The following is a 16,988-nucleotide window of genomic DNA, read 5'->3' as shown; positions in this document are numbered from 1 at the left end:
CTTGGCCCAAGCAAGTCTCTTCTACATATTGGTGTCCTTTAGTAGTGGTTTCTTTTCAGCAATTCCACCATGAAGGCCTGAATCATGCCGTCTCCTCTGAACAGTTGATGTTGAGATGTGTCTGTTACTTGAACTCTGAAGTGTTTATTTGGGCTGCAATTTCTGAAGCTGGAAACTAATGAACTTATCCACTGCAGCAGAGGTGACTCGGTCTTCCTTTCCTGTGGAGGTCCTCATGAGAGCCAGTTTCATCATAGCGCTTGATGGTTTATGCGAGTGCACTTGAAGAAACTTTCAAAGTTCTTGACATTTTCCGGATTGACAAACCTTCAGGTCTTAAAGTAATGGACTATCATTTGTCTTTGCTTATTCAAGCTGTTCTTGCCATAATATGGACGTGGTCTTTTACCAAATAGAGCCATCTCCTGTATACCACCCCTACCTTGTCACAACTGATTGGCTGAAATGTATTAAGGAAAGAAATGACACAAAATAACTTAATGCACACCTGTTAATTGAAATGCATTCCAGGTGACAACCTCTTTAAGTTGGTTGAGAGAATGACAAGAATTCACAAAGCTGTCAGAGGCAAAGGATGGCTACTTTGAAGAATCTCAAAGGATTCCATATGTGTCATTTTATCATGTAAAGGCTATTTGACCAAGGAGTGCTGCATCAGATGGCCTGGCCTCAACCCAACTGTGATGGTTTGGGATGAGTTTGGACTGCAGAGTGAAGGAAAAGCAGCCAACAAGTGCTCAGCATATGTGGGAACTCCGTCAAGACTGTAGGAAAAGCATTCCTCTGGTTGAGAGAATGCCAAGAGCGTGCAAAGCTGTGATCACGGCAAAGGATAGCTACTTTGAAGAATATAAAATATATATTTGTTTCACATTTTTTGGGTTACTACAGGATTCAATGTGTTATTTCATCATTTTGATGTTTTTCTACAATGTCGAAAATAGTAAAAAATAAAGAAAAACCCTGGAATGAGTATGTGTCCAAACTTTTGCCTGGTACTGTATATCCATCCATCCATCCATGGCACTGTGCTTATCTATCAGATTCGCCAGCTTCGCCTTCCCCCTTTTCTCAATCATTTTCAGCTAGGACCAAAAAAGTAGGCTATAGTTCAGGAAATGAATAAGTACGACACCGGATGTTATGTAAGAAGCATTGACAGAGGTAGAAATGCCAAGCATTTGTCAGTGCAGGAACCTTAAAGGGACAACTTCCTCTGCTTGTGTGAGTCTCAACCTGTTTTGACTCTAAATTCTATACTCATACTTCTTTTTTATGTAGAGTTGGTATACATTTCACTTCCCAATATAATTTGATCCTGTGACTTATCAAAATACAGTATTGGAATAAAAACAGATCCATACATCCTTCCATCTATAGATCCTTCTTACCGTAAGTGATATTGCCAAACAACAGGCTGTAAACTTTTTGATATGAGTCTTTGTAACCGGTGTGTGAGAAGTAAGCTTATTGCTGGGATTGGTCTGTTGGAAAAGAACAGTATCATTATTGGGGAATAAAGGACGCCAATACAAGTCACCTGTATTCATTTAAATCTGATGATATTTACTATGTTGTGATTTGCAACAAGAGGCTATTCTTAGACTGTGGATGAGGTCTTGGTTTACCTGGTCGAAAGCAGGATAGATGGCCCTCAGTTCAGTCAGCCAGCCGTACGGCAAGTGTCCCACAGGGTAGGTGGCAGTGAGGACAGCCACAGCCTGGCCAAGCAAAGAGAGAGACAAAGAAGTAATTCGGACTCATATTTCATTTCCTTTTTGAACAGCTTACAGTAATGTAGAAAAGTTGTTCAAACACGACTGCAAGCCTTGACGTCAGCAAAGACAATTATGAATATGTGCCAAGTTGGTAATCACATATGGATTTTCCCATAACTATCAAATCAAATGTTTTGTGTCACATTCTTGGTCAACAGGTGAAGATAAACAGTGAAATGCTTACTTACGGGTCCTTTTCCAAATATGCAGAGTTAAAGATAAAATAAATAGCAAGTGACACAAGGAATAAATACACATAGAATAACAATAACATGGCTATATACAGGAAGTACCAGTACCGAGTCAATGGGCAAAGGTATGAGGTAGATTTCAGAAAGTATTCAGACTCCTTGACTTTTTCCAAATGTTGTTAGGTTAGTCATTCTAAAATTGCTCCCCCCCCCTCAATCTACACACAATACTTTAAAAAATATACATTTAACCAGGTAGGCCAGTTGAGAACAATTTAGTTCTCATTTATAACTGCAACCTGGCCAAGATACAGCAAAGCAGTGCGACAAAAACAACAGAGTTGCACATAGGATAAACAAATGTACAGTCAATAACGCAATTTTAAAAAGTCTATGTACAGTGTGTGCAAATTAAGTACGATTAGGGAGGTTAGGCAATAAATAGACCATAGAGGCAAAATAATTACAATTTAGCATTACCACTGGAGTGATAGATGTGCAGATGATGATGCGCAAGTTGAGATACTGGGGTACAAAAGAGCAAAAAAAGAAATAATATGGGGATGAGGTAGTTGGGTGTGCCATTTACAGATGAGCTGTGTACAGGTACAGTGATCGGTAAGTTGCTCTGACAGCTGATGCTTAAAGTTAGAAGGAGATAAGTCTCCAGCTTCAAATGATTTTTGCAATTCGTTCCAGTCATTGGCAGCAGAGAACTAGAAGGAAAGGTGGCCAACGGTGTTGGCTTTGTGGATCATTAGTGAAATACACCTGCTGGAGCATGTGCTATGGTTGGTGTTGCTATGGTGACCAGTGAGCTGAGATAAGGTGGGGCTTTACCTAGCAGAGACTTCTAGATGACCTGGAGCCAGTGGCTTTGGCAACAAATATGTAGTGAGGGCCAGCCAAAGAGCATACAGGTCACAGTGGTGGGTTGTATATGGGGCTTTGGTGACAAAACGGATGGCACTGTGATAGATTATATCCAATTTGCTGAGTAGAGTGTTGGAGGCTATTTTGTAAATGACACTGCTGAAGTCAAGGATCGGTAGGATAGTCAGTTTTACGAGGGTATGTGTGAAGGATGCTTTGTCGCAAAATAGGAAGCCGATTCTAGATTTAATTTTGGATTGGAGATGCTTAATGTGAGTCTGGAAGGAGAGTTTACAGTCTAACCAGACACCTAGGTCTTTGTAGTTGTTAACATATTCTAAATCAGAAACATCCAGAGTAGTGATGTTAGTCGAGCGGGCAGGTAGCAATCGGTTGAAGAGCATGCCTTTAGTTTAAATAGCATTTAAAAGCAGTTGGAGGCCACGGAAGGAGTGTTGTATGGCATTGAAGCTCATTTGGAGGTTTGTTAACACAGTGTCCAAAGAAGGGCCAGATGTATACAGAATGGTGTCCGTCTGCATAGATGTGGATCAGAGAATCGCCAGCAGCAAGACCGACATCATTGATAAATACAGAGAAAAGAGTCGGCCTGAGAATTGAACCCTGCGGCACCCCCATAGAGACTGCAAGAGGTCCGGAAAACAGGCCCTCTGATTTGACACACTGAACTCTATCTGAGAAGTAGTTGGTGAACCAGGTGAGGCAGTCATTTGAGAAACCAAGGCTATCGAGTCTGACGATAAGAATGCGGTGATTGACAGAGTCGAAAACCTTGGCCAGGTCGATGAACACGGCTGCACAGTACTGTATTTTATCAATGGCGGTTATGATATCGTTTAGGTGGTGCGTGCACCCATGACCAGCTCGGAAACCAGATTGCATAGTGGGAATCGAAATAGTCAGGGATATATGTTTGTTAACTTGGCTTTTGAAGATTTTAGAAAGGCAGGGCAGGATGGATACAGGTCTATAACAGTTTGAGTCTTGAGTGTCTCCCCCTTTGAAAAGGGGGATGTCTGTGGCAGCTTTCCAAACTTTGGGGATCTCAGACGATACGAAAGAGGTTGAACAAGATAGTAATAGGAGTTGTAGGGATCCGGGGGGGGGGGACTTGGGAAAGCTGTTGGACGGGGTAGGGGTAGCCAGTTGGAAGCATGGCCAGCCGTAGAAAAAAGCTTATTGAAATCATTGCTTATCGCAGATTTATCAGTGGTGACTGTTTCCTAGCCTCAGTGTAGTGGGCAGATATGGGGTAGTGCTCTTGTTCTCCATGGACTGCAGTGTCCCAAAACCTTTTGGAATTAGTGCCTCAGGTTGCAAATTTCTGTTTGAAAAAGCTAGCCTTCGCTTTCCTAACTAACTACCCAACCTGCTTTCATTCAGCCCCAAGAGCATTAGTGAGGTCGGGCACTGATGTTGGGCAATTAGGCCTGGCTCGCAGTCTGAGTTCCAATTCATCCCAAAGGTGCTAAAATGGGGTTGAGGTCAGGGCTCTGTGCAGGCCTGTCAAGTTCTTCCACAACAATCTCTACAAACCATTTCTGCATGGTCCTCACTTTGTGTACGGGCATTGTCCTGCAGAAACAGCAAAGAGCTTTCCCCAAACTGTTGCCACAGCGTTGGAAGCACAGAATCATCTAGAATGTCATTGTATGCTGGGCATTTAGACTTCACATCACTGGAACGAAGAGGCCTAGCCCGAACCATGAATAACAGCCCCAGACCATTATCCCTCCACCAAACATTACAGTTGTCACTATGCATTGGGGCATGTAGAGTTCTCCTGGCATCCGCAAAACCCATATTTGTACGTCGGACTGCCAGATGGTGAAGTGTGATTAATCACTCGAGAGAACATGTTTCCACTGCTCCAGAGTCCAATGGCGGCGAGCATTACACCACTCCAGCCGATGCTTGGCATTGCACATAGTGAACTTACGCTTGTGTGCGGCTGCTCGGCCATGGAAACCAATTTCATGAAACTCCCGACAAACAGTTCTTGTGCTGACTTTGCTTCCAGAGGCAGTTTGGAACTCGGTAGAGAGTGTTGCAACCGAGGACAGACGATTTTTACGTGCTACAGCAATCGGCGGTCCCGTTCTGTGAGCTTGTTTGGCTTACCATTTGAGCTGAGCCGCTGTTGCTCCTAGACGTTTCCACTTCACAATAACAGCACTTACAGTTGACCGGGGCAGCTCTAACGGGGCAGACATTTGATGAACTGAATTGTTGGAAAGGTGGCATCCTATGACAGTGCCACATTGAACGTCACTGAGCTCTTCTGTACTCTCTACTGCCTATATTTGTCTATGGATATTGCATGGGTGTGTGCTAAATGTTATACACCTGTCAGTAACGGGTGTGGCTGAAATAGCCGAATCCACTCATTTGAAGGGGTGTCCACATACACTATATATACAAAAATAACTACCTTAATTACCTCGTACCCCTGCACCGGTACTGGTAGCCCTTTTATATAACCAAGTTATCGTTAACTTTTTTTATTATTTCAAAATTTTCTCTCTCTATTGTTGGGAAGGACTCATAAGTAAGCATTTCACAGTTAGTCTACACCTGTTGTTTACAAATCAAGTGAAAAATCCAATTTGATTTGAACAGTCTATGCCTCGGGTAGCTGGAGTCTGACAATTGTTGGGGCCTTCCCCTGACACCACCTGGTATGGGGTTCCTGGACAAGTGCCTCAGGCTAACTTTTCCTTCATTTTGATACAAATGAAAAAGTGGCATTGACTTGCCCATTTTTCATGCATTGTCTCAGTGTTCGACTAACCACGTGCGACATGTACACTGGCCTGCTAGAGTTAGCATCAGGCAGACAAGCAATATCCACTGTCGTAGTACAGATCAAGCCTGAGCTGGAATGCGAAGCTAAAAGAAGCTGGTTAGCTTTAGAAAACCCAGAGTAGATCTTGATTTGTAGTATACCCATTATACCCCTCAGGTAAAGGCCATTGCGGTTGGCAGCTTCCCAATTACAGTGAGTGGGACTGAACAAAATGGGATATTATTGGGGAGTGGACTGAGTAGGCTTCAAACTCACCTCAGTAGCTACGCTGCTGCCATGGAGGTCCCGGGACACGAAGAGGTTGACGATGGGCCTGCTGATCCGCTGGGTAGCCAGGATGAGGGCCAGAGGCCACCAGAAACTCAACATCTTCCCGATGGTGACATCTCCCTGCAAAGAAGCAAAATGAGAGGGGAAAACAAGGATAAGTTCAATCTGCCTTAGAGTTGTAGCTGTAGCTCCTTGCCATACGTGAGAGCAGTAGTATTGATTACGAGATAAAATAGGGGCCATTGACCTAATTGTCCTGGTTAATTTTGGGACATGGGCTACTATCTAGGTAGTCTGCAAGTACATCAAAGCCAGTTTTAGAAGACCAAGATTAACAATAGAACCGCCATAGGACAACGGCAACCAATGTTTGATTTTGTAAATGTAAAGAAATAAACAAATAAGCCACCCAAAAAAAGCAACATCCTGCTCCTTACCTGACTTTTCCTACATATATAGTACCAGTCAAAAGTTTGGACACACCTACTCATTCAAGTGTTTATTTTCTACAATATAGGATAATAGTGAATATATCAAAACTATGAAATAACACATGGAATCATGTAGTAACCAAAAAAGTCTGATGGGTGACAATATTATCAATTATAAACTGCGTGGTTAGAGCCCTGAATGCTGATTGGCAGACAGCTGTGGTATTCCAGACCGTATACCAAGGGTATGACAAAACATTTATTTTTATTGCTCTAATTACGTTGATAACCAGTTTATAATCGCAATAAGGCACCTTGGGGGTTTTCGGTATAGGGCTATGTCCAGGTACACCGCGATGCATAAGAGCCCTTATACCACACCCCCTCGTGCCTTATTGCTTAATTATACAACAGGTGGGTTTAATCCTGGATACTGATTGGTTAAAACCGCATTCAGACTGTGTCTATTCCACAAGTTACCACCGGCTAAATCTATGACGTTGAAATGCTTATTTACTGTTTCACCTGACTGTGCAATCTAGTCTCAGCTCAGCCAGGCAATTTATATTCTAGATATACACTTTAAAAAGCAACTAGACATTATGTCCCATTTCTTTAAGCTTTATGCTAGATTTTGGTTTTCAACAGCAGAGATTTGTAATAACTTTGCTCTCCGTCTCTCCTACATTTGCAACATTGTTTCAATATTGACATTCGATCTCCAGCTGTCCTATGCTAATGAACGTGTCGGGACGAGACAGACAGGCTGGCAGCTTTTCTCAGCTAGTCGAAATCATGAATCAGCATCATTTGTATGGATATATACAAAAAAAATGTCAATAGAAAAACACTAAATGTTTTCAGCTTCAGTTTGAAGTGATTGTGTTAGCAGTGTAGATGGCTAGCTCTTCTGAACAGTGGCCTGGCGCGAGAACAAAATGTTCTACCCCAGGCAAAAAAAAAAAAAATCACTCATCATTAACTCATTGTTATGGATGTATCCCCCCTAAAAACAGCTTAATTAAACAAATGCAAATGCAGCTACTTTGTTGTTATTCTTGTTGTACTGTTTGACATGATTGTGTTAGCCAAAATTGGCTAGCTTAACAAGCAAGGGATAAAAACGTTGCCAGCCATCATGGCAACGGAACATTTAGAACAAATGACTGACTCCCATCCATATTATTAAAAGTAATAATGCCCTCGAAGCAGGTGTTTAGAGGATATTGGCACGAAAAACACCCGTGCCAATATATTCTTCAACACTGGCTTCTCGGGTATTATCACTTAATTGTCCAATTGTACATGAAGAGATGGGTGCAGCTTGTCATTGACAGAAGCAGGGGAAGGGGAACCACTTTTTCAAATCCTCCTCCAGAGTCACATGTAGGTACGACATTTTGAAATATAGTATCAGAAAACAGCAGTTTCTGCTGTTTCTAAGACACTGACCTTTGTCAAATAACAAAAAATTCAAGAGGTGAGCTCTATTTCAAAATATGACTTTTTCCAAGGATAACCACGCTGTCCATGCGTTCAGCACATGAGCACTCAAGGGATCATTGCTCAGGCTACTAAGTAAAGTACTAACGTAATGCAACTTAAAATATGCCATTCTGTTCTTTTGAAATACATTTTCTTATTTCCATGTTTAAGACCTGCCAAAACTAAAATTTCTGTGGTGGTTTTAATGGTTTCCATATATAGCCTACAGTAAAGACTAATGAAATGCTATTTTCGCAATTGTAAATGAGAACTTGTTCTCAACTTGCCTACCTGGTTAAATAAAGGTGAAATAAAATAAAAATAAATAAAATAAATTTGAAATACGTTTTTTTTCGTATAATAATGTTACCTAAAACCTTCATAGACACACCCAGATTATTATTCTTCCGATAGCATATATGGAATTTATTTATTTGACTGTTAGAATATTGATGCAGTCTTTCTCCTAAACCACAGGTGTCAAACTCATTCCACAGAGGGCCGAGAGGATGCAGGTTCTCTCCTCCCATGTATTTGGATGAATTAAGGTCACTAGTTAGCCTAAACCACAGGTGTCAAACTCATTCCACAGAGGGCCGAGAGGATGCAGGTTCTCTCCTCCCATGTATTTGGATGAATTAAGGTCACTAGTTAGCAAGGAACCCACACCTGGATTGTTTATGACTTAATTGAAAGGACAAACCTGACACTAGGTCCTCCATGGAATGTGTTTGGCACCCCTGGCCTAAATCATTGCAGCCACTCAATTTAAAAAAAACGTATATAAATTAGTTTAAAAAAAATTGTTTTCGTGATGGTAAAAAGTTTCCAGTAAAAAAAACAGATAAACTATGTAGAAAAGATAATGGAGCTGTATATAAAATAAAAACTAGACAGTGAGGGAGAATCTGAAATTAAAAAACATTTCACGGCATTGCCCAATTGATAATGGTATAATGTTTGAGTCACTCAGCTGAAGAACCCTCTAGTGACACCCAATCCCGCATGCGGGAGCGTAATCATCACCTGACACTAATTAGCATAATGCAACGGACAGAAATATCCCTAGAAAATATTCCTATTCATGAAAATCACAAATGAAATATATTGAGACACAGCTTAGCCTTTTGTTAATCACCCTGTCATCTCAGATTTTCAAAATATGCTTTACAGCAAAAGCTAGACAAGCACTTGTGTAAGTTTATCGATAGCCTAGCATAGCATTTTGTCCAGCTAGCAGCAGGTAACTTGGTCACGGAAATCAGAAAAGCAATCAAATTAAATCGTTTACCTTTGATGAGCTTCGGATGTTTTCACTCACGAGACTCCCAGTTCGATAGCAAATGTTCCTTTTTTCCAAAAATATTATTTTTGTAGATGAAATAGCTCCGTTTGTTCTTCACGTTTGGCTGAGAAATCGCCCGGAAATTGCAGTCACGAAAACGGCGAAAAATATTCCAAATTAGCTCCATAATATCGACAGAAACATGGCAAACGTTGTTTATAATCAATCCTAAAGGTGTTTTTCAAATATATATTTGATAATATATCCATCGGGACAATTCGTTTTTCAGTAGGACCGATTGGAGTAATGGCTACCTCTGTATTTTACGTGAGAATCTCTCTGGCAGCATCAGGTGACCACTTGCGCAATGTAGCCACTTACGGGTATTCTTCAACATAAATGCGTAAAACTACGTCACAATGCTGTAGACACCTTCGGGAATACGGAGAAAGAGTAATCTGGTTGATAGCCCATTCACTGCTCAATAGGGACTCATTGGAACGCAGCGCTTTCAAAACATGGGGCACTTCCGGATTGGATTTTTCTCAGGCTTTCGCCTGCAACATCAGTTCTGTTATACTCAGATAATGTTTTTACAGTTTTGGAAACTTTAGTGTTTTCTATCCTAAGCTGTCAATTATATGCATATTCTAGCATCTTTTCCTGACAAAATATCCCATTTACTACGGGACTGTTGTTTTTCCAAAAATGAAAATACTGTCCCCTAGTCACAACAGGTTTTAAGAACACGGCATAAACCATGGTAAAGTTTGTAGAATTGCAGAAATGTTGCTTTAAAATTGCACATTTTCTCTCAGACACATGGTCAAATGTGTAGAATTGCAGGAAATTAGGTTTTAAACCACCATTTTTTCTCAGTCCCATGACAATGTGTAGAATTATAGGACACAAGCTTAATTTTTTTTAAATGTCTCTCCGCCCCATGTCAAAATGTGTACAATTGCAGGGAATTAAGCTTTAAAACAACATTTTGCCTCTGCGGCCAAGAGGGTCTCTAAGATTTTCTGACAAAGACTGAGCCACGGCCACCAATTTAGCAGTTTCTAAGCTAATTTCCTACAATTCTACGCATTTTGACATGGAAAAAGTGGTGTTCTTATGCTCAAACATAGCAAAATCAAATGGACCCCTGATTGTCTAGCTTTTATTTTGGTCACTATAGGTTCTAAAAGATTATAGGCTATTAAAAAATATATAGGTGCAGTTTTTTTTCTACAAATATTCTATTTGGTTTTAGTCATTAAGTGGACACTGAAAGCATTTCTTTCCCATTCCCTCAAATGTATTTTGCAACCCCGTTTGGGAACCACTGCTGCAGCGGATACTTATCGCCTGAAAGGCCCAGCGGTTCTAGTGTTGAATAAACACGTTGAACTCTTAAAAAAGGTCCCAGTTGGGTGACGAAGGAAACAGCGTACCCCTACGTCAACGCCACTGGAGTCCGGGATGTTGTCGTGAATGTTGTAGTAGTAGCCCAGGCCCACGATGACGAAGCGCACCAGGGCTCCCATGTACAGGGCGAGGATGGGGATGAGAAGGGGCTCCACACACGGCAGGTTACTATGTATCAGAACGGACACAAACACAATCTGCCACAGAGAGAGGGGGGGGGGGGGGGCACAGTCAGAAACACTCCGTTAGGACCACATCACACTCACAACTTATCAGAGCAGGGCATACTGCCAAGTCCACTTTTGAGGGGAATTGCATTTTTGTTTTGGCTACAAGAACCCATATTCACTGTAATGGGGATTAGTGAACAACAAGGAAGCAATCTGTTGAGTACCTGGGTGATGACATCAGAGATGGAGGCAGAGCCTACAATGACACTGTATTTGTGCTTGAGGAGGATTCCAGCATGTATCCAAGACTAAAAAACAAAAATTAACAAGGAGACAATTGTTGCTTCTCCACCCAATAATTTTAGCCTACCAAGTTATTTTCTGTAAAAATAAAAAGCAACCCAAAGGCTCACATTGAAATGTGTCAATATGCGGTAGTTGAAATACAGGGACAGGAGTGCGTACGTTTTAAGATCAGCATGATGTCAAGGTGATTATACATACATTTGAGGTGTTAAGCTTCTTTCTGCCATGATTACGGCTCTCTGGATAGCCATGCTTTGGTTCATGAAAGAGCTGGTCTGCATCCTAAATGGCACCCTATTCATTACATAACGCACTACTTTTGAACATGGCCCATAGGGATCTGGTTCAAAGTAGTGCACTACAGTGCATTTGGAAAGTATTCAGACCCCTTCACTTTTCCACATTTTCAACCTTATTCTAAAATGGATTAAATTGTTTTTTTCCCCCACTCAATACCCCCATAATGACAAAAATAGCAAATCTCACATTTACTTAAGTATTCAGACCCTTTGCTCAGTACTTTGTAGAAGGACCTTTGGCAGAGATTACAGCCTCGACTCATAATAATATATAATAATAATAATATAATAATCTTGGGTATGAAACTACAAGCTTGGCACACCTGTATTTGGGGAGTTCCTCCCATTCTTCTCTGCAGATCCTCTCAAGCCCTGTCCGGTTGGATGGGGAACATCGCTGCACAGATACTTTCAGGTCCCTCCAGAGATGTTTGATTGGGTTCAAATCCGGGCTCTGGCTGGGCCACTCAAGGACATTCAGAGACTTGTCCCGAAGCCACTCCTGCATTGTCTGGGCTGTGTGTTTAGCGTTGTTGTCCTGTTGGATGGTGAACCTTCACCCTAGTCTAGCAGGTTTTTGTCAAGGATCTCTGTACTTTTTTCCATTCATTTGTCCCTTGATCCTGACTAGTCTCCCAGTCCCTGCCACTAAAAAAAACATCCCCACAGCATGATGCTGCCACCACCATGCCTCACCGTAGGGATAGTGCCAGGATTCCTCCAGGCGTGTCCTCCAGGCGTGTCACTTGGCATTCAGGCCAAAGAGTTCAAGACCAGAGAATCTTGTTTTTCATGGTCTGAGTCCTTTAGGTGCCTTTTGGCAAACTCCAAGCGGGATGTCATGTGCTTTTTACTGAGGTGTGGCTTCCGTCTGGTCACACTACCATAAAGGCCTAATTGGTGGAGTGCTGCAGAGATGGTTGTCCTTCTGGAAGGTTCTCCCATCTCAACAGAGGAACTCTAGAGCTCTGTCAGAATTACCATCATCGGGTCACCTCCCTGACCAAGGCCCTTCTTCCCCGATTGCTCAGTTTGGCCGGGCGGCCAGCTCTAGGAAGAGTCTTGGTGATTCCAAAATTCTTCCATTTAAAAATGATGAGGCCACTGTTCTTGGGGACCTTCAATGCTGCAGACATTTTTCGGTACCCTTCTCCAGATCTGTGCTCGACACAATCCTGTCTCGGAGCTCTACGGACAATTCCTCTGACCTCATGGCTCGGTTTTTGCTTTGGCATCCACTGTCAACTGTGCGACCTTATATAGACAGGTGTGTGCCTTTCCAAATCATGTCCAATCAATGATCAATGGAAACAGGATGCACCCGAGCTCAATTTCGAGTCTCATAGTAAAGGGTCTGAATACTTCTGTAAATAAGATATTACAGTGTTTTGGGGGTCATTATGCGGTATTGTCTGTAGATTGATGAGGAAAAATATTTATTTAATCAATATTACAATACGGCTGTAACGTAACAAAATGTGGAAAAAGGGAAGGGGTCTGAATAATTAACGAATACACTGTATATAGTGAATAGGGTGATATTTGGGACGCAGACCCTGAAATCAAGCTGTATACTCTCCTCGGTACTCACCATGGCGTCCAGCAGTGGGAAAGTTGCCAGGTAGAGGAAAGCCCTCCTGGTCTTGTTGCCCACGGAGTCATCCACATGATGCAGCTTATTGATAATGTAGTAGCCTAGGTCTGTCTGGGCTAGAGAGGGGAGAGAAGCAGAATACTGTAAGGACTGAGGAGATGGCACCACTAACTCGATTTTAAACTTTTGAGATGATAAAACACTAGTGGGTTGGCCTCTTCATTTAAAAAATAAAACAGAAAAGCTGAACTTAAAAGCAGTTTACAACTGACATATCACTGGATTTAAAATCACTTGGAATTAATAAGAATAAATACTAGTAGTTAGTTACTATTAAATGTCATGGTTTGGGACAAAACAACCATGTTTAATCCTCACCGATGAGAACATGAATGATGAATGCCATAGAGCCTGCTACCGCCATGCACAGCACAGCCAAGCCCCGGTCCCTCTTGCTGTTGACAAACACCAGGCCCACGTTCTTGAAATCACTCATGGGCCCAGTAAAGAACTTCATTAGCGAATAGGCCAGCCCATAGCTGGCAAGCATCTCAACCGCATCCTCTTTAAAGCCTGCTAAACCCCGGTTTAGAGCCTGCCAAGGACCAAAAGGCCAAGGGAATGGGTGGGAAAGAGTGAGAACGTATTAGCCCCAAGGTTCAGCATCATACAACCATCATTCATACCAGTATGCATTAGCCTGAGGGGTATACTACAAATCAGGTTTAAGGAGTTCGCGAGGTAACTTTGGTCAATTGAACAAATTTGTATTAACAATGACGGCCTAACCCTGCCAACACTGCCAATCACGGCCAGATGTGATGCAGCCTGGATATTTTCCCACATGTTAATGCCTCTATTAAAAACGCCAAGATAGTGACATTTCTCCATTTCTATTTTAGATTTAAGATAATATTGTTGTGACTGTTAGTGTTTATTGACCTATTGATGAACTGCTGTGACAGTAAATGGCTAGCTACCTGATATACCCTAGCTCCCTAGTTAACCATTGGTAATCTGAGCATCGTAGATCATTTCTGAAGAGGTGTCCTTTCAGAATGAGTGGTGCGGAGGCTACTGGTGTTACGGCTACTGGTGTTGCTATTGTTATAGAACTCCCTCGTGTGCTTCTGTTATGGGGAAAAATTCCACAATGAAGCTGACATTAAATGTCAAGAATGATACATGTGCATCTTTTGGCCATCAAGTAGGCTGTTAATTGCAATGCCATTGCAGGCTACTGTAGCCTACCATTTGATACAATAAACTTTTAACTCGGCTTATACACACACCTTTTTCAGGACCCTGTCTTTCAAAGATAATTTGTAAAACTCCAAATAATTTCATAGAGCTTTATTGTAAAGGGTTTAAACACTGTTTCCCATACTTGTTCAATGAACCATAAACAATTAAATGAACATGCACATGTGAAACGGTCGTTAAGACACTAACAGCTTACAGGCGGTAGGCAATTAAGGTCACAGTTATGAAAACTGAGGACACTAGAGGCCTTTCTACTGACTCTGAAAAACACCAAAAGAAAGATGCCCAGGGTCCCTGCTCATCTGCGTGAACGTGCCTTAGGCATGCTGCAAGGAGGCATCGGGACTGCAGATGTGGCCAGGGCAATAAATTGCAATGCCTGTACTGTGAGACGCCTAAGACAGTGCCACAGGGAGACAGGACGGACAGCTGATCATCCTCGCAGTGGCAGACCACATGTAACACCTGCACAGGATTGATACATCCGAACATCACACCTGCGGGACAGGTACAAGATGGCAAAAACTGCCCGAGTTGCACCAGGAACGCACAATCCCTCCATCAGTACTCAGACTGTCCGCAATAGGCTGAGAGAGGCTGGACTGAGGGCTTGTAGGCCTGTTGTAAGTCATGTCCTCACCAGACATCACCGGCGACAACGTCGCCTATGGTCACAAACCCACTGTTGCTGGACCATACAGGACTGACAAAAAGTGCTCTTCACTGATGAGTTGCGGTTTTGTCTCACCAGGGGTGATGGTCGGATTCGCATTTATCATCGAAGGAATAAGCATTACACCGAGGCCTGTGCTCTGGAGCAGGATCGATTTGGAGATTGAGAATCAGTCATGGTCTGGGGTGGTGTGTCCCAGCATCATCGGACTGATCTTGTTGTCATTGCAGGCAATCTCAAAGCTGTGCATTACAGGGAAGACATCCTCCTCCCTCATGTGGTACTCTTCCTGCTGGCTCATCCTGACATGACCCTCCAGCATGACAATGCCACCAGCCATAATGCTCGTTCTGTGCACGATTTCTAGTGTTCTGCAATGGCCAGCGGAGAGCCCGGAACTCAATCCCATTGAGCACATCTGGGACATGTTGGATTGGAGGGTGAGGGCTAGAGCCATTCCCCCCAGAAATGTCCGGAAACTTGCAGGTGCCTTGGTGGAAGAATGGGATAACATCTCACAGCAAGAACTGGCAAATCTGGTGCAGTCCATGAGGAGATGCACTGCAGTACTTAATGCAGCTGATGGCCACACCAGATACTGACTTACTTTTGATTTTGACCCCCGTTTGTTCAGGGACACATTATTCAACTTCTGTTAGTCACGTCTGTGGAACTTGTTCAGTTTATGTCTCAGTTGTTGAATCTTATGTTCATACAAATATTTACACATGCTAAGCTTGCTGAAAAGAAACGCAGTTGACAGTGAGACGTGAGACGTTTATTTTTTTGCTGTGATAACTATATAGCAAAATTAACCTTTACCAGTTAAATTTTTCAGAAATATTGTAACAAAATCTGCATAGGAGACAATATACATGTGCCTATACATAATGGATGCATGTGGAAATATGCAAAACCCCATAGAAATAGAAAGAATAGAACAGATAATGATGACAATGGGTGGACTGGCAGAAATTGCAAATGTACCCATAGTAGCAAAGCAGGATGTAAAAGCAGGATGTGTACCCATCAATCTGTTCCGTGATTATTTTAATAAACTTAATTGACAATACAAAAAAATACATTCAATGAGCAACTTAAGTTAGCATAATTTAATTAATATTCTACATTACCAGGCAGTCATTGCGAGTGTACCCATGAGTTTACCAGTCAGGTTCCAAACTCAAAAGCCCATTAACTCATTCTATTTCTATGCTAAAAACACTTTATACCCTGTCGTGATCATGAAAAACGGAATTAGTCATTCAGGCGAATTAGACATTATTTCCATTTAGCTTTGCCTCCAGAGAGCATCCGCAGCTTCCACTTTCCATAGAAGGGAGCTTGGTATGATTCATAGCTGCTCACACGGCCATTACGCATGCATAATCCTAACCTCTTCCGAGACGCACGCTTGGACTCCTACTGCCCACTAGGACTAGGCAAAAATACCAGCTACTATGAGTAGGCCTGTCATCTGTCATATGACTGGGACTGCTGTGGGTCACTGGTGTGGGGCTATGATATTCATAAGATCTCCACTGAAATGGGCTTTAATTCTGTGTGCCTTATGGCCTTCTCAAAGCCACAAAGATGCACAAGTAGGTCAATACATCTACTAATAATTTAAATCAGTCACCACTCATTCAACAAAAAGCTACTCTTCTTTCCATGTTATAGTGGACATCTGTTGCTCACTGTCCTAGATCCATGCAAGGGCTTTTTAGTTTACATTCACTCTTCTAGATATCACAGAGGAGCTTGCCAGCTTGAAGTCTTAAAACCCAGAAATTAGTTACCTCTGGTTTGTTAAGCTATCCCTATTTGTGAAAAAGAATGAGAAAAGAATAGGGTTTTGGGATAAACGCCAAAAATAAGGTCAGAGGTTAACAGACGCTTAAGATATCTTCTACGTATTGTTCTATGAGATAATCAGTCAGTTAACATTAGCTTTATGAATTATGAAGCCTTTCTAGATTATGCATATACCGTGCATTCATAAAGTACTCAGACCCCTTAACCTTTTCCACATTTTCTTACGTTACAGCTTCATTCTAACATTTATTTAAATTAAAAAATGTCATCAATCTATACACAGTACCACATAAT

General features: G+C 42.0%; 1 protein-coding gene across 2 annotated transcripts in view; it reads right to left on the bottom strand.

Moving 5' to 3' along the window:
• The window catches only part of LOC123991711 (progressive ankylosis protein homolog), a 31,084-nt gene that overhangs the window by 9,303 nt on the left and 4,793 nt on the right, over window positions 1-16,988 (bottom strand). For both annotated transcript variants that reach the window (XM_046293361.1, XM_046293360.1), the window contains exons 2-8: window positions 13,322-13,538; window positions 12,941-13,059; window positions 10,969-11,052; window positions 10,601-10,771; window positions 5,946-6,080; window positions 1,650-1,742; window positions 1,413-1,505 (exon numbers count right to left, since the gene is read on the bottom strand). In XM_046293361.1, coding sequence (XP_046149317.1) covers window positions 1,413-1,505; window positions 1,650-1,742; window positions 5,946-6,080; window positions 10,601-10,771; window positions 10,969-11,052; window positions 12,941-13,059; window positions 13,322-13,538 — 912 coding nt within the window. The remainder of the gene's footprint in view (window positions 1-1,412; window positions 1,506-1,649; window positions 1,743-5,945; window positions 6,081-10,600; window positions 10,772-10,968; window positions 11,053-12,940; window positions 13,060-13,321; window positions 13,539-16,988) is intronic.

The sequence above is a fragment of the Oncorhynchus gorbuscha genome, linkage group LG12 (assembly GCF_021184085.1).
Source record: "Oncorhynchus gorbuscha isolate QuinsamMale2020 ecotype Even-year linkage group LG12, OgorEven_v1.0, whole genome shotgun sequence".
Taxonomy (NCBI): Eukaryota; Metazoa; Chordata; class Actinopteri; order Salmoniformes; family Salmonidae; genus Oncorhynchus; species Oncorhynchus gorbuscha.
Note: the sequence above shows the minus strand (reverse complement) of the source record. Positions and strands in the feature narration are given on the sequence as shown.